Source organism: Arachis ipaensis, chromosome B6 (genome assembly GCF_059453495.1).
Source record: "Arachis ipaensis isolate K30076 ecotype BB chromosome B6, ASM5945349v1, whole genome shotgun sequence".
Lineage (NCBI taxonomy): Eukaryota > Viridiplantae > Streptophyta > Magnoliopsida > Fabales > Fabaceae > Arachis > Arachis ipaensis.
This window is the reverse complement of record NC_142441.1, coordinates 79,679,737-79,696,032: the sequence shown is the minus strand read 5'-3', so window position 1 is coordinate 79,696,032 and position 16,296 is coordinate 79,679,737. Positions and strand designations below refer to the sequence as shown.

Below are 16,296 nucleotides of genomic sequence, written 5' to 3'. Positions count from 1 at the left end.
TGCAACAAGAATATAAAGACTTTAGAATTCCTTGTGATGTTTGGACTAATGCTACAATTTTCAAAAGATTTATGATACACAACAAGACAAAATTGAAATTTAATGGTTGCTTTCATATGTCTAAGGGAAATGACTACATGTTTGCTCCATGATCTAGCATTTCGTGTATGTGTGGACACCAAACTTAGTTTGTGACTACGTGTTGTAAAAAAAATAGCTTTTGCATTTGCTTCAAGATTGGCCACACCAAACTTAGTACCTTGCATACACTATGTGCTAGTTCAATCTTTATTCTCTTAGATGCATATGATTCAACCTATTATTATTGATTACTAAAGCATGAAAATAAAAGACTCCTGTGCATGGGTTGCCTCCCATGAAGCGCTTGTTTATTGTCCTTAGCTTGACATTGCAGCTCCCTTGCTTATGTTAACAAGTGCACACTTTCTTCCTTGCTCTAGGGGCCACCAAGATAGAGCTTCACCCTATGACCATTGACTGTGAATGTCTCCTTTGAGGTTTCATCATGTAGTTCCACATAACCATGAGCGAAAACTCTTGTGATGGTGTATGGACCAGTCCATCTGGATTTAAGCTTTCGAAGAAAAATTTTTAGCCTAGAGTTGAAGAGTAACACTTTTTGGCCTGGTTCAAATGTCCTTGGAGATATCTTCTTGTCATGCCACCTCTTTGTTCTTTCCTTGTATATTCTGGCATTCTCATATGCTTCAAGTCTGAATTCCTCTAACTCATTGAGTTGCAACAGTCTCTTCTCTCCAGCTGCTTGGGTATCAAGATTTAGAAGTTTTGTGGCCCAGAAAGCTTTGTGTTCAAGCTCTACAGGTAAATGGCATGCTTTTCCATACACCAGCTGAAATGAAGATCTTCCTATGGGGGTTTTGAATGCTGTCCGATATGCCCAGAGTGCATCATCTAGCTTCCTTGCCCAATCCTTTCTTGTTGCTCCTACAGTTTTCTCCAAAATTCTCTTTAGCTCTTTGTTTGCAAGTTCAGCTTGTCCATTTGTCTGTGGGTGATAGGGTGTGGCTACCTTGTGGGTTACTCCATATCTATGGAGGAGGGAGTTCAATTGTTTGTTGCAAAAGTGGCTTCCCCCATCGCTTATAAGTCCCTTTGGCACCCCAAACCTAGTGAAGATGTTTCTCCTTAGAAATTGCAATACCATATGAGCATCACATGTAGTGGTGGCTATTGCCTCTACCCATTTTGAAACATACTCCACTGCCACTAAGATGTACTTGAATGTGTAGGATGGAGGGAAGGGTTCCATGAAGTCTATTCCCCATAAATCAAAGAGTTCCACTTCCAAAATGAACTTCTGAGGCATCTCATTCTTCTTTGTCAAGCCTCCTGTTCTTTGGCATTCATTGCAGTAACTCACAAAATCTCTAGCATCCTTGAAGATAGAAGGCCAATAGAACCCACTTTGGAGGACTTTTGCAGCAGTCCTTTCCGCTCCAAAATGGCCACCATAGCTTGAATTGTGACAATGCCATAGTATGTCCTTCATTTCAACTTCCGGCACACATCTTCTAATCATTCCATCTGGGTATCTTTTGAATAGGAAGGGTTCATCCCACAAGAATAACTTAGCCTCATGTAGCAGCTTCTTAACTTGTTGCCTTGTATACTCTTGTGGAATACTCCTTCCTGCTTTGTAGTTGGCCATGTCTACAAACCAAGGGGTTTGTTGGATTTGCAAGAGGTACTCATCCAGAAAATTCTCATTCACTGGTTGAGAGGTATCTTGATTCGTCCCTTGTGGCAACCTTGATAGATGGTCAGCAACTTGATTCTCACTACCCTTTCTGTCCTTGATCTCAATGTCAAACTCTTGTAGAAGTAATATCCATCTAATTAGCCTTGGTTTGGCATCCTGTTTTGACATTAGATACTTGAGAGCAGCATGATCAGTATAAACTAAGATTTTGGATCCAATCAAATATTGCCTAAACTTATCAAAAGCATATACCACAGCTAGTAACTCTTTCTCTGTTGTGGTATAATTTCTTTGAGCTTCGTTCAATACTTTGCTTGCATAGTAGATGACATGGTGCTTCTTGTCCTTCTTCTGCCCCAGCACAACACCAATTGCAAGGTCACTTGCATCACACATAAGTTCAAAAGGTAATCCCCAACTTGGGGGTGTGATAATTGGTGCTGTGGTGAGCTTAGCTTTTAGAGTCTCAAAGGCCTGTTTACATTCATCATCAAAGGAAAAAGGGTTGCTCACCACAAGCAAGTTGCTTAATGGTTTTACTATTTTAGAAAAATCTTTGATGAATCGTCTATAGAATCCAGCATGGCCCAAGAAACTTCTAACAGCTTTTACATTTGTTGGCAGTGAAAGCTTTTCTATAATTTTTACTTTTGCCTTGTCCACCTCTATACCCTTTCTTGAAATTTTGTGACCAAGAACAATTCCTTCGGGTACCATAAAATGGCATTTCTCCCAGTTCAAAACCAAATTGGTTTCTTGGCACCTTTTTAAGACTAGAGTAAGATGGTGTAAGCAATCATTGAAAGAATCACCAAAAATGGAGAAATCATCCATAAAAATTTCAATAAATTTTTCTACCATGTCTGAGAAGATTGATAGCATGCACCTCTGAAAGGTAGCTGGGGCATTATACAACCCGAATGGCATTCTCTTGTAAGCAAAAACTCCAAAGGGGCAAGTGAAGGAGGTCTTCTCTTGATCCATGGGGTCAACAACTATTTGATTATAGCCAGAATATCCATCAAGGAAGCAGTAATAGGCATGGCCAGCCAACCTTTCAAGCATTTGGTCAATGAAAGGGAGGGGGAAGTGATCTTTTCGTGTGGCATCATTCAGCCTTCTATAGTCAATGCACATTCTCCACCCTGTTACTGTTCTTGTGGGTATGATTTCATTCTTCTCATTGACAATGACAGTCATGCCACCTTTCTTCGGTACTACTTGAACTGGGCTCACCCATGGGCTGTCAGAGATGGGGTAAATGATTCCAGCTTTACATAACTTCATCACTTTCTTCTGAACAACCTCCTTCATTGTGGGATTCAGTCTTCTCTAAGGTTGTACTACTGGTTTGGAATTTTCCTCCAAGAGAATCTTATGCATACATATAGCAGGGCATATACCCTTTAAGTCATCAATGGTCCATCCCAGAGCATCCTTGTAGGCTCTTAGTACAGCAAGTAGCTTTTCTTCTTCTTCCTCACTCAGGGTGGAGTTGATGATCACTAGGAAGTGATCCTTCTCACCAAGGAATGCATATTTAAGATGAGGGGGTAGAGGCTTTAGCTTTTGTTATGGTGCACTTTCTATCTTAACTTCACTTGGTTCCTCTGATGGTTGTATCTCTTCTACCTCTTGCTCTTGGATGTCTTGAGTTTCTTCTTGATTCTCCCCATGACTTGCTTCAAATATTTCTTCAACTAAAGAATCTACCACATCAATCCTCATGCAACTCTCTTTCTCAGCTGGATATTGCATTGCCTTGAAGACATTTATGGTCATTTGTTCATCATGTACTCTGAAGATCATCTCCTCCTTCTCCACATCAATGATTGTTCTAGCAGTGGCCAAAAAAGTCTACCAAGAATGACTGAGTTACTTCCCTCTTCATCCATCTCCAACACTACAAAGTCGGCTGGGAATATAAAATTTTCCACTTTTACCAAGAGATTCTCCACTACTCCATTTGGTATTTTGAGGGATCTGTCATCAAGTTGTAGTGACATCCTTGTAGGTTTATCCTTTTCTATCATCAGCTTCTTCATCATGGCAAGAGGCATTAAGTTAATGCTTGCTCCCAAGTCACAAAGTGATTTATCAATGGCCATATTCCCAATTGTACATGGTATGAGGAAGCTGCCTGGATCCTTAAGTTTTGGTGGAAGTCCCTTTTGAATGATGGCACTACACTCTTGAGTAAGGAGTACGGTTTTTTTCTCATGCCAGCTTCTCTTCTTGGTGATCAATTCTTTAAGAAATTTTGAATATAGTGGCATTTGCTCTAAAGCTTCGGCCAATGGAATGTTGATCTCAAGTTTCTTAAAGATTTCCAAGAATTTTGGGAATTGTTGGTCTCGTATTCCTTTGTGTAACCTTGTTGGGTAAGGGAGTTTGGGTGCATAAGATTTTACCCCTTCACTTCTTTCCTCTTGCTGTGGCTTCACAATTTCCTTGTTGTTGGCATTGTTATTTTGTGTTGGCAACTTGCTTAGTGGCTCCACAAGTTCTTTTCTCTTTTTGGATGTTGATGCATTTTCATCCTCCTTCTTGTCTATTGTATCTTCCCCTTCATGCCCTGTTGCTTCTTTGTTGACTTCTCTCCCAACTACCTTGCCACTTCTCAACTACACAGCTTTACATTCTTCCCTTGGGTTCGGGATTGTATCACTTAGAAGTACATTGGTTGGCCTTTTAGATTGTTTGGCTAATTGTCCCATTTGTCGCTCAAGGTTCCTCATGGTGGATTCATATCTTTCTTGTCCTTTGAGCAAAGTTTGAGTGGTCTGAGCAATTGATTGTGTGCTTTGGGAAAGGTTTTGTAATGCTGCTTCAAGACTTGAGATCCTAGTTTCATGATGGTCAATTGGTGGTATGATAGGGTGTGATTGTTGTTACTGGAAGTTATTTGGGGAGATAGGGTGATAGCTTTGTGAGTTGGATGTTGGTGCGGGGAAGGTATTTTGGTGAGTTTGTGAGTTGTTGTGAGGTGATTGGTATGTGTTTTGTGGTTTTTTGTATTGGTTAGTGTTGTTAGATGAATGATTTTGGCTGTTTGTGTTACGAGAATGGTTGGAATTGTTGTTCTTCTGCCAATGGCTTTGATTATCACCCCATCTCAGGTTGGGGTGATTCCTCCAAGATGAGTTGTATGTGTCACCATGGAATTCATTCTGAGAAGAATTTGAAGTGTTTTACATGTATTGAACTTGTTCTTGTTACTGCTCAACATTGCCTACTTCACCTTGGCCCCATTCAATTGAAGGTTGATTTGTTGTGCTCACTGAAGCTAGTTGGAGGCCATCTATTCTTTTAGCCATCATTTCCATTTGTTGCTGGATTTGTTGGTGCATCAACTTGTTCTGTGCCAAAATGGTGTCCACTCCTTTTAATTCCAACACACCATTCTTTTGAACGGGTTGGCATTGCCTCTGATGAGCATAGAAATATTGATTGTTTGCTACCATGTCTATGAGATTCTGGGCTTCCTCGGCTGTCTTCATCAATTATAGCGAGCCTCCCACAAAGTGATCCAAGGACTCTTGAGCTTTTAGGGTTAACCCCTCATAGAAATTTTGAAGTCTATCCCATTCACTGAACATTTCAGGTGGACATTTCTTAATCAGAGCTTTGTATCTTTCCCATGCATCATACAATGATTCCCCATCCATTTGAGTGAAAGTTTACACCTCCGTCTTCAATCTGATGATCCTCTAAGATGGATAGAACTTAGATAGGAATTTATTCACCAAATCATCCTAAGTGTTGATACTTTCTTTTGGGAATGTCTCAAGCCATTGAGATGCTTTGTCCCTCAAAGAAAATGGAAACAACAGCAGCTTGTAAATATTTGGATGTACACTATTTGTCTTGACAGTTTCACATATTCTTAGGAAGACAGATAGGTGTTGATTTGGATCCTCAAGGGGCCCTCCTCCATAGGAACAATTGTTTTGCACCAAAGTGATAAGCTGAGGCTTCAGTTCAAAGTTATTTGTATGAACATTAGGAGTGAGTATACTGCTCCCACAGTTTCTGGGATTGGGGAAAGTGTAAGAAGCTAGAACTCTCCTTTGAGGTGGGCCGTTATTGTTGGCAACGCCCTCAGGGGGGTTATGCAAATTGCCCTCCATGACTTGGTCTTCTCCTTCTGAGTCTTCTTCACCGATTACTCCTTTCCCCCTTGCTTCTCTTCTCAATCTTCGGAGGCTTCTCTCATCACTTTCACAAAAGGTGGAGACCTCTCTGCTTGCTTCTGACATACAACCAAACCAACAACACAATTAAAATACTCTATTGCTAGAGTGAAGTTAAAATTAATGAAACAAAATATCAAACAGTTAGTGGGTCTTAACAAAGAAAAGAAAAATGCTTAATCTAAACTACCATTCACTTAATCATTGTTAATCTTTGCCAATCCCCGGCAACGGCGCCAAAAACTTGATACGCGAAAAATTAATTTCACGTAATTACCGCCGGCAAGTATACCGGGTCGTATCAAGTAGTAAAACTCACCGGAGTGAGGTCGATCCCACAGAGATTGGTAGATTAAGAAACTTTAGTTAATTGGTAGTTTAGTTGAGCAAACATTGTTTTGGTTTCATGAGATTTGAATGCTTGAAAGAAATTGCAAGAAATTCAATGACAAGAAATTTAAAGAAGTGAAATAATGAAGGCGAATTAAATGACTGAAAGTAAATAACGGAAACTTAGATTGCAAGAAACTTAAATGACATAACAGTAAATTGCAAGAAAGTAGAGTGCTAAATTGTAAAGAGCAGAAAAGTAAATTGCAAGTAATTAAGATTGAATCTAAATAGCAGGAATGTTAAATTGCTTGAATGTAAAAGGGAATTGGGTAATGGGTATTCAAAATAACTAAAGAACAAAAGAGATGAGAATTAATGATGGAAGAGATCATTAGGGATCAGAGATGCAAATTCTCATGAATTGATATTGATCAATTCCTTCTCAATCATGGGTATAGATCCATGGCAGATTGTAGGTAATTGAGTTCCAATCTCTTGGTAACTCAATTTCTCTCAACACAACCAATTGCCACTCTCGTGATCTAATTGTTCATGAGAAGAGATAAAGCTCAATTTACTAATCCTTCATGCCACATGACTTCTAGGATCTCAACTAAGGGTGGTTACATCTCACATACCAACCCAAAGTGTATTAATCAAGGAAACCATGAGAGGATGAACTTTAAACTGAATTATGTAGCTCCTTTCTCAAGTTCACCACACAATTCATATAGATTCAATCCCTCTCTCGATGGTAATTGAATCTGTGAAGAACAAGAGTTTCCTCTTAGATGAGCCACTTGAATTAAAAAGGAAAAGAAAAGTTATCAACCAATTCAAGTGAGCAGAGCTCCTCCCCCTAATGAAAATGGGGTTTAGTGAATCATAGCTCCAATTTCAATAACAATTGCCATAGATAAAAATTAAACTAAGTGTAGAGAAGAATGAAGAAGAAGAGGAAGAGGAAGTTCTTAAAACTGAAATTCAAAGTTGCAAGAAAAACAAAATAGAAGACCGGTGAAAAAAAAGTAAAAATGCTAGTGTAATAAAACAAATTCCCTCAGTGTCTAAAAAGTTCCCTTTAAGTACAAACTTCTTCTCTATTTATACTAGTCCTAAGACTCCTTGAAATTCTCCTTTTGGGTTAGCAATTTGGGCCTTGCTCTTGTTGATTTTTGGTTAATGAAAGGATTCTTGCCAAATAGAGGAAACAGGGCTCATTTCCATTGCTCTGGCCCAATGGCCTGGCATTGTTGGCACACATGCCAGCCTTGATGCACGTTGGCAACGTGCATGGCAATTTTCTGGGAGTTGCACTTGGTGCTTGGGCGTTGTTATGGGCGTTATTGACAAACACTTGGCCCATTCTTCACTTTTCATGCTTGATGTTGCCTGAACTTTGAGCTTCAGTCCTTTGCTTCAATTTGGACTATTATATATCATTGAAAAGCTCAGAATGTCTTCTTTCCAATGCACTTGGGATCATTTCAATTGGATCTTCCTAGCTCAAGTTATGCTCCATTGAAGAGGACAAGGTCAGGCTGCCTTGGTTGGGCGTTTTTGGTGATGTTGTTGGCAAACACACCACCAACAACGTGCACGACCTCCTCTGGCCCAATTCCTTAGCCTTGGCATTGTTGTGGGCGTTTCCACGGAACACGCCAGTTCAATCCCTGCCTGGCAACGCTCTCGATCACCTTTTTGTGGCTCATTCATGCCTCCCTAACTCTCAACTCCATTTTCTTATTTTTAGGGCCTAATGATGACTCTGATTTGAGCTCTCATTTCATGTTACACTATAGACTATTATATATCATTGGAAAGCTCTGAATGTCAGCTTTCTAATGCAACTAGAAGTACTCAAATTGGTTCTCTGTAACTCAAGTTATGCATCCTTGAAGAGGGCAAGGTCAGGCTGCCTTGGTTGGGCATTTTTGGTGAAGTTGTTGGCAAACATGCCACTAGCAACGTGCTCTGTCCTCCCCTGACTCAAGTTCTTTGCATTGGCGTTGTTGCTAACGTTGTTGATGAACATGCCAATTCATTTTTAAGGCAACAACGCCTTCGACCTCTTCCTTGGCTCCATTTCTTTGCCTTGCGTTGCCAAGGAACACGCCAACTCTCTTCAACGTTGGCAACGCCCAATATCACTCCCATGGCTACCTTACAGTGGCCAGTATTGTTGCTGGTGTGATTGCCAAACATGCCAGGTCAATCCCTACCTGGCAACGCTTTCGAGCCTCTCCAGGGGTGCCTTGAAGTGGCCAGCGTTGTTGCTGGCGTTATTGCCAAACACGCCCATGTTATCCCCTGCCAACAACACTTTCGATCCTTCCTTGGCCTAGCATTTTGGCCTAGCGTTGTTGTGGGTGTTGCCAGGGAACACGCCAGTTCATCCCCTACCTGGCAACGCTCTCTGGCTCCAATTCTTGCTCTGCTTCAAGATTCTTACGTTGTTCACAAACACGCTGGAGTTGGCAACGTGTAATCCTCTGTTTCCTTGCAAAGAGTGATGTATCTCCAAGCCTTCTTTTCTCCATTGCCTGCTTGCTTTATTTCCTAACATCAACCAAAGAATCCTCATCAAAGTATTACCATCTTATGCACTAAAATTCAAGGGAATTATTCACATCAACTTGTTTATGAACTCCTTAAATCATTTGCATGGATTATGCCAAATTTCACCTAGTTCTTGGTTCATGAATGCATGGATAGATAACTCACAAAATTTCTTGTTTATTCTAGTAGTAATGAGTGATATTCAGCTAAAATTAACTAAACTTAACTAGCTAGAATAGCAAATATGCGAATGCATCACCAAGTAATAAACCTTACATGAGTAAGGGTCGATCCCATGGAGATTGTCGGCTTGAAACAAGCTATGGTCACCTTGTAAATCTCAGTCAGGCAGATTCAAATGGTTATGGGATTTTGATAATTATGATATAAAATATAAAATAGGATAGAGATACTTATGCAATTCATTGGTGAGAATTTCAGATAAGCATATGGAGATACTTTTGTTCCTTCTGAACCTCTGTTTTCCTACTGCTTTCATCCAATCATTCATACTCCTTTCCATGGCAAGCTGTATGTTGGGCATCACCGTTGTCAATGGCTACTTCCCGTCCTCTCAGTGAAAATGGTCCAAATGCACTGTCACCGTACGGCTAATCATCTGTCGGTTCTCGATCATGTTGGAATAGGATCCATTGATCCTTTTGCGTTTGTCACTACGCCCAACACTCGCGAGTTTGAAGCTCGTCACAGTAATCCCTTCCCAGATCCTACTCGGAATACCACAGACAAGGTTTAGACTTTCCAGATCTCAAGAATGGCTGCCAATTATTCTAGCTTATACCACGAAGACTCCGATCTTTCGGAATGGAGGCTAAGAGATAAACGCTCAATCCAAGGTAGAACGAAAGTGGTTGTCAGGCACGCGTTCATAGGTCGAGAATGGTGATGAGTGTCACGGATCATCACATTCATCATGTTGAAGTGCAAGCGAATATCTTAGAATAGGAATAAGCTTGAATTGAATAAGAAAACAATAGTACTTTGCGTTAATTCATGAGGAACAGCAGAGCTCCACACCTTAATCTATGGTGTGTAGAAACTCTACTGTTGAAAATATATAAGTGATGAAGGTTCAGGCATGGCCGAATGGCCAGCCCCCTAAACGTGATCTCAGAACATAAAATTAGTCAAAGACTAACCAGAGATGTGAAATAAATCACTAAAAGTAGTTTTTATACTAAACTAGTAGCTAGGGTTACATAAGATATGTAAATGATGTAGAAATCTACTTCCGGGCCCACTTGGTGTGTGCTTGGGCTGAGCATTGAGCTTTCATGTGTAGAGACTCTTTTTGTAGTTAAACGCCAGGTTGTAGCCTGTTTCTGGTGTTTAACTCTGATTTGCAACCTGTTTCTGGCGTTTAACTCCAGAATAGGGCAGGGAGCTGGCGTTTGAACGCCAGTTTGTGTCGTTAAAACTCGTAAAAAGTATGGACTATTATATATTTCTGGAAAGCCCTGGATGTCTACTTTTCAACGCAATTGAGAGCGTGCCAATTGGATTTCTGTAGCTCCAAAAAATCCATTTCGAGTGCAGGGAGGTCAGAATCCAACAGCATCTGCAGTTCTTTTTCAGCCTCTGAATCAGATTTTTGCTCAAGTCCCTCAATTTTAGCCAGAAAATACCTGAAATCACAGAAAAACACACAAACTCATAGTAAAGTCTAGAAATTTGATTTTTATTTAAAAACTAATAAAAATATACTAAAAACTAACTAAATCATACTAAAAACTATGTAAAAATAATGCCAAAACGCGTATAAATTATCCTCTCATCAATGGTGCTTGTGGTGTGGAGGATGGTGGAGCAGAAGAAGGAGGAGTGTCCCAAGATGGGCCTGGAGGCCAGCTCATAGAAGGGACTGGGGGTCTGATGTACTTCCCATTCGGGACATACTGATCGGCCCTAGGGATCATGGCCTTCGTGTCCCTATCCCGATAGGAGACACCTGCTGCAGAGACTAAATTTGAAACTAATATGGGGAAAGGCAGGTTACCCGCGATCTGCACATGTCCGATTGCCTGTCGGATGAGTCGGGGCAGGTTGAGAGGTTGTTCCGTAAGGATGCACCAGATGAGAACAGCCATGTCCACTGTGAAGGTGGACTCGTGAGTGCTCAGAAAGATATAGTGGGACATAATCTGTGCCCAAACGTGAGCCTCCAAGGTAAGTGCTTGGGCTGAGATACTCTTGGGTTTTGACCAGTGTTGCCCGTAGATCCAAGTGCTGCCAGGTTGGGCTATAACTCCAAGGATGCTGTCCTAGTCAAACTGATATATCTGGCGCTTAAGCTGGGCCTCTTGATAGGCATCCAATCCCTCTGGGCTAAGTGGAAGATCCAGTACTCTCTGTATGGCACCCTCAGAGATAGGGACTTGCTGCTGACAAACATAGACAGTCTGCAAGGTAGGCGAGTAGAAGTTGGAGTAGAATTCAACTACCCATGATAGGTTGGCCTCCCGCGGCTGCCTCCTTAAGAATTCTCACTGTCTCCTCTCGATGCGGGTCTCCACAAAATCAACAAAATGTGTTGGGAGAATGAGTAGATGCTCATTATTGTAGTTCCTCTCGGCTAGGATGGGGAACACCTGCTCGCAGTAACAATTAGTGAACCGTGTGGAGTCCCGTGCAGGAAAGGCTTTCTCTGCTTCATCAACTTTGATGATCCTCTTTACCCGCTTTATTGGTGTAAGGCCCACATCGATTGGGGAGGGGAACGAAGCATGCCTTATAAGGGTGTGGATACCTCTCCCTAGTATGACGCGTTTTGACGAGTGAGTGTGGGGGGCTTTGGCTATCATCCCTATCGTCAAAGGCAAAATCGTGAGGCCATGTGTGCCAAAGCGGACAATATTGTGCTAGTGGGTGGTTTGGGCTGTTACAGATGGTATCAGAGGCAGAGCCCGGATCGATGTGCCAGCGAGGGCGATGGGCTCCCTTAGGGGGATGGATTGTAAGGCCCACATTGGTTGGGGAGGGGAATGAAGCATGCCTTATAAGGGTGTGGATACCTCTCCCTAGCATGATGCGTTTTGACGAGTGAGTGTGGGGGCTTTGGCTATCATCCCTATCGTCAAAGGAAAAACCGTGAGGCCTTGTGTGCCAAAGCGGACAATATCGTGCTAGCTGGTGGTCTGGGCTATTACAGTTGGCGGTTGATGCTTGTAGATGGTGGCGCCTTAGCCGGTGCTCTCTTGGTTCCTCTCCTTGCCAGTGGCTTTTCAGAAGCCTTCTCCTTTCCTCTTTTAGTGACCATCCTAAAGAAGGAAGAAAGAGAATTAATTTCAAGTATAGATAACTAACAATTGGAAGGAAGAAAGTCCAAGTAATAATGAATGCCAAAGGAAAAGGGATGTCCTATACATGGTAGCTACAACATACATGGAAGACATTAAGTAAAATCATGAAGGAAATTCATAACAATTAGATGCAAGAGGGCTAAAAGCATGCAAGTAATAGGCATGAGAAGCATAACTCAAGCATCAATTATTAAATGTACCAAATTAAAGAGCAATTATATGATGACAATTGTGAATGATAATATCAATACATGTGGATTGCAAGTGTTGTTAAAAAGAAGCATTAAAGTGTGAGAGTAAAATAGAATAGAATTCAAAAGGCCATGAGAGCTTTTTCATAAACACTTGGTGTGCAAGTTAAAATAGGAATTAAAATAATTAATCCAAGTGTATATAAGATCCATAATAAAATGTCAATTGTCAATCACTCCTCATAATATCCACAAGCTCAAATATAATAAAATAATACCCAAATAAAGCTCCAACACCAACATAAAAATGCATGATGAAAGAAATGAAAAAGAAACTATAAATAACTAAGCTAATATAAAATTTAAAATAAATAAAAATAATTAAATGTAATAAATGAAAGAAGAATGAAAGAGGAGAGGAGAGGGAGAAAAGAAACCTTAGGAAGAAGATGAAGATAGGAAGGTGAGTGGAAGAAAGAATGGGAGAAGAGGAGTAGGAATGGTAGAGGAGAAAGAAAAGGAAATTGTAGTTGCCAGAATTAGTGATCTCCGGTGGTGGTCCGCTGGTGATGGTGGTAAAAGGGAAGAAGAAAGAAGAAAGAAGGAAGGAGGAAGAAGAGGGAAAGAAGGAAGAAGAAAGAAGGAAGAATTAGGATTGAATGAAAATTTGGATTAGAGAGGGGGAAAGAATTGAAATCTGGGCGGCGTGCTGGATAAGTGATGCGGCGCATGCGACGCGCACGCGTAACCCACGCGTACGCATGGGTTGCGCAAAAGTGAAGGTGACACGTAAGTATCTGGCACGCGTACGCGTGCCTTTGGTCGTGCCAGTCGCGCGAATCCAGCCGCGCGCATGCACAACTCTGTTTGAAATGCACTGGGGCCAAAATTGCATATGACGTGTGCACGCGTAACACGCTTACTTATGGATGTCCTTAAAGCAAAAATGACGCATACGCGTCAGAGACATGTACGCGTGGGTGAATTTTTGCCTCTAGCACAGTGCCAGTGCCAGACCATCACAACTCTCTGTTCAAACACTTATTTACACCGATTTCCATGTCCACGCGTTCGCGTCCTGGACGCATACGTGTGGGTTGCCAAAATTGTAAGTGATGCGCATGCGTGAGGTACGCGTATGCGTAGCCTTGCTTGTGTGCAAATCACGCTTCCTGCTCAAGTCCCGCATAACTCTCTGTTCAATTCTAATGTGTTGCGCATTCACGAATGAAATGTACGCGTCATAGACGCTTGCGCGTCGAATGCTCTTTTTTTTATGCAGAATGCAGGTAACTATGCAGAATTTATAAATCAACACTAATAAAAATAAGATAAAACTAAAAGTAAAAAGGGACGATCATACCATGGTGGGTTGTCTCCCACCTAGCACTTTTCTTGTACGTCCTTAAGTGGGACGGTCCACAAGCTCAGTCTTCTTCTGTTGATGGATCCTCCACGAGGAAGATCTCTAACTCCTTGTTTTTCTTCATATTCTCACCACGGTATAGCTTCAAGTTGTGGCCATTGACTTTGAAGAATTTGGGGCTTGAAGGATGACTTAGGTGGAAGACTCCGTATGGCTCTGCCTTTTTCACCCTGTAGGCGCCTTCCCATCTTGATCTCAACTTTCCTGTCATGAGTCTCAACCTGGAGTTATAGAGGAGGACTAACTCTCTAGGTCTGAACTCTCTTCTCTTGATGTTCTTGTCATGCACATCCTTCATCCATTCCTTGTAGAGCCTCGAATTCTCGTATGCTTCAAGTCGAAGGCACTCGAGTTCTTGTAGTTGCAGGTTCCTTTCAGCCGCTGCTCTCTCCAATCCCATGTTGCAGTCCCTTACCGCCCAGAAAGCTTTGTGCTCCACCTCCACTGGGAGGTGACAAGCCTTTCCATAAACTAGACGAAATGGACTCATTCCGATAGGCATCTTGTAAGCGGTCCGATAAGCCCAAAGCGCATCTCCCAGTCTAGTACTCCAGTCTCTTCTGTGAGGCTTCACAATCTTCTCTAGTATGCGCTTTATCTCTCTGTTGGACACCTCGACTTGTCCATTGGTCTGGGAATCGTAAGCCGTCGCTACTTTGTGAACAATGTCATGCTTCTTTAACAAACCTGTCAGTCTCCTGTTACAGAAATGAGTGCCTTGATCACTCACGATTGCTTGTGGTGATCCAAAGTGACAGATAATATTATTTCGAACAAAAGAGAATACAATGTTAGCATCATCAGTACGGGTAGGAATTGTTTCCACCCATTTAGAAACATATTCAATAGCTAACAATATGAATAAGAAACCATTAGAGTTTGGAAATGGACCCATGAAGTCAATACCCCAAACATAAAAAATTTCACAGAACAACATAAGTTTTTGGTGCATCTCATCCCTCTTGGATATATTCCAAAACCTTTGGCAAGGGGAACAAGAATCACAGAAAGCAGTGGCATCGTTAAAAAGTATAGGCCACTAGTATCCACAGTCTAAAATTTTTCTAGCTGTTCTTTGAGGTCCAAAGTGTCCACCACTCTCAGAAGAGTGGCAGGCCTCTAAAATTGACTGAAATTCTGATTGTGGCACAAACCTTCTAATTATTTGGTCAGCACCACATCTCCATAAATATGGGTCATGCCATATATAATATTTGGACTCGTTTTTAAGCTTGTCCCTCTGATGCTTAGTAAAATTAGGAGGAAAGGTACGACTAACCAAATAATTAGCTATAGGTGCATACCAAGGAACCACCTCAGATATTGCGTGCAAGCTATCAAATGGAAAAGCATCATTGATAGGAGTGGAGTCACTCTTAATGTGCTCTAGGCGACTCAAGTGGTCTGCCACTAAATTTTGGAAACCACTCCTATCTTTGATTTCTAAATCAAAATCTTGCAGCAACAATATCCAACGGATTAACCTTGGTTTGGACTCTTTTTTAGCTAACAAATATTTTAGAGCTGCATGGTTTGAGTATACTACCACCTTAGTACCAAGTAAGTAGCCTCAGAATTTATCTAGAGCAAAAATAATAGCCAGAAGCTCTTTTTCAGTGGTAGTATAATTAGACTGAGCAGCGTCTAAGGTCTTAGAAGCATAAGCAATTATATAAGGGTCCTTACCTTCGCGTTGAGCCAGCGCCGCTCCTACCGCGTAGTTGGAGGCGTCACACATTATCTCAAATGGCTGACTCCAGTCGGGCCCTCTCACAATTGGAGCTTGAATCAAGGCAATCTTCAGCTTATCAAACACTTCCATGCAGTCTTCACTCAGCTCGAACTCAACGTCCTTCTACCGTAATCGGGATAAAGGTAGTGCTACCTTACTGAAGTCCTTGATAAATCGCCGGTAGAAACCTGCATGACCAAAAAACAAACGGACTTCCCTCACGGAGGAAGCATAAGGTAAACCAGAAATCACATCTACCTTTGTTGGATCAACTGAAATACCAGTATTAGAAACAACATGTCCTAGAACAATACCTTGTTTTACCATAAAAAGACATTTTTCAAAATTTAGTACAAGGTTTGAACTAACACACCTTTCTAATACTCTAGCTAAACTATCCAGACAAAGGTCAAACGAATCACCATACACACTAATGTCATCCATAAAAACTTCCATACAGCTCTCAAGAAGATCTAAGAAAATACTCATCATGCATCTTTGAAACGTAGCCGGTGCATTACATAAGCCAAAAGGCATTCTCTTATATGCATACGTTCCAAATGGACATGTAAAAATAGTTTTCTCCTGATCTTCAGGAGCTATATGAATTTAGAAATAACCAGTGTAATCATCTAGAAAAAAGTAGTGTGATTTATCTGACAGGCGATGAAGTATTTGATCGATGAAAGGCAGTCGGTAGTGATCCTTGCGGGTAGCCTGGTTGAGGCGTCTATAATCAATGCACACTCTCTAGGAGTTTTGCACTCTAGTTGGCATGAGTGCCCCATGCTTATTCTTCAC

The 16,296-nt window shown here is 41.4% G+C and overlaps 1 protein-coding gene across 1 annotated transcript; it reads right to left on the bottom strand.

Moving 5' to 3' along the window:
• Positions 1–457: 457 nt before the first annotated feature.
• Positions 458–14,163, bottom strand: LOC148561477 (uncharacterized). The gene is made up of 7 exons (XM_088490760.1): positions 13,933–14,163; positions 3,774–4,365; positions 2,505–2,757; positions 2,056–2,309; positions 1,538–1,671; positions 750–1,027; positions 458–584 (listed from the first exon to the last, which is right to left on the bottom strand). Exons 1-7 carry the CDS (start codon positions 14,161–14,163, stop codon positions 458–460), a joined length of 1,869 nt encoding a protein of 622 aa, XP_088346886.1.
• Between the last annotated feature and the right edge of the window lie 2,133 nt (positions 14,164–16,296).

Bases quoted from the DNA above. Each gene is read 5' to 3' on its own strand.
- LOC148561477 (XM_088490760.1), bottom strand. From the start codon at position 14,163: ATGGGATTGGAGAGAGCAGCGGCTGAAAGGAACCTGCAACTACAAGAA. The intron at 4,366-13,932 runs GTGAAAAAGGCA...AAAGCTGTGTAG, and splicing joins GATGGGAAGGCGCCTACAGG to TTGAGAAGTGGCAAGGTAGT. The intron at 1,028-1,537 runs GTTGAAATGAAG...TATCACCCACAG, and splicing joins TTAGAAGATGTGTGCCGGAA to ACAAATGGACAAGCTGAACT.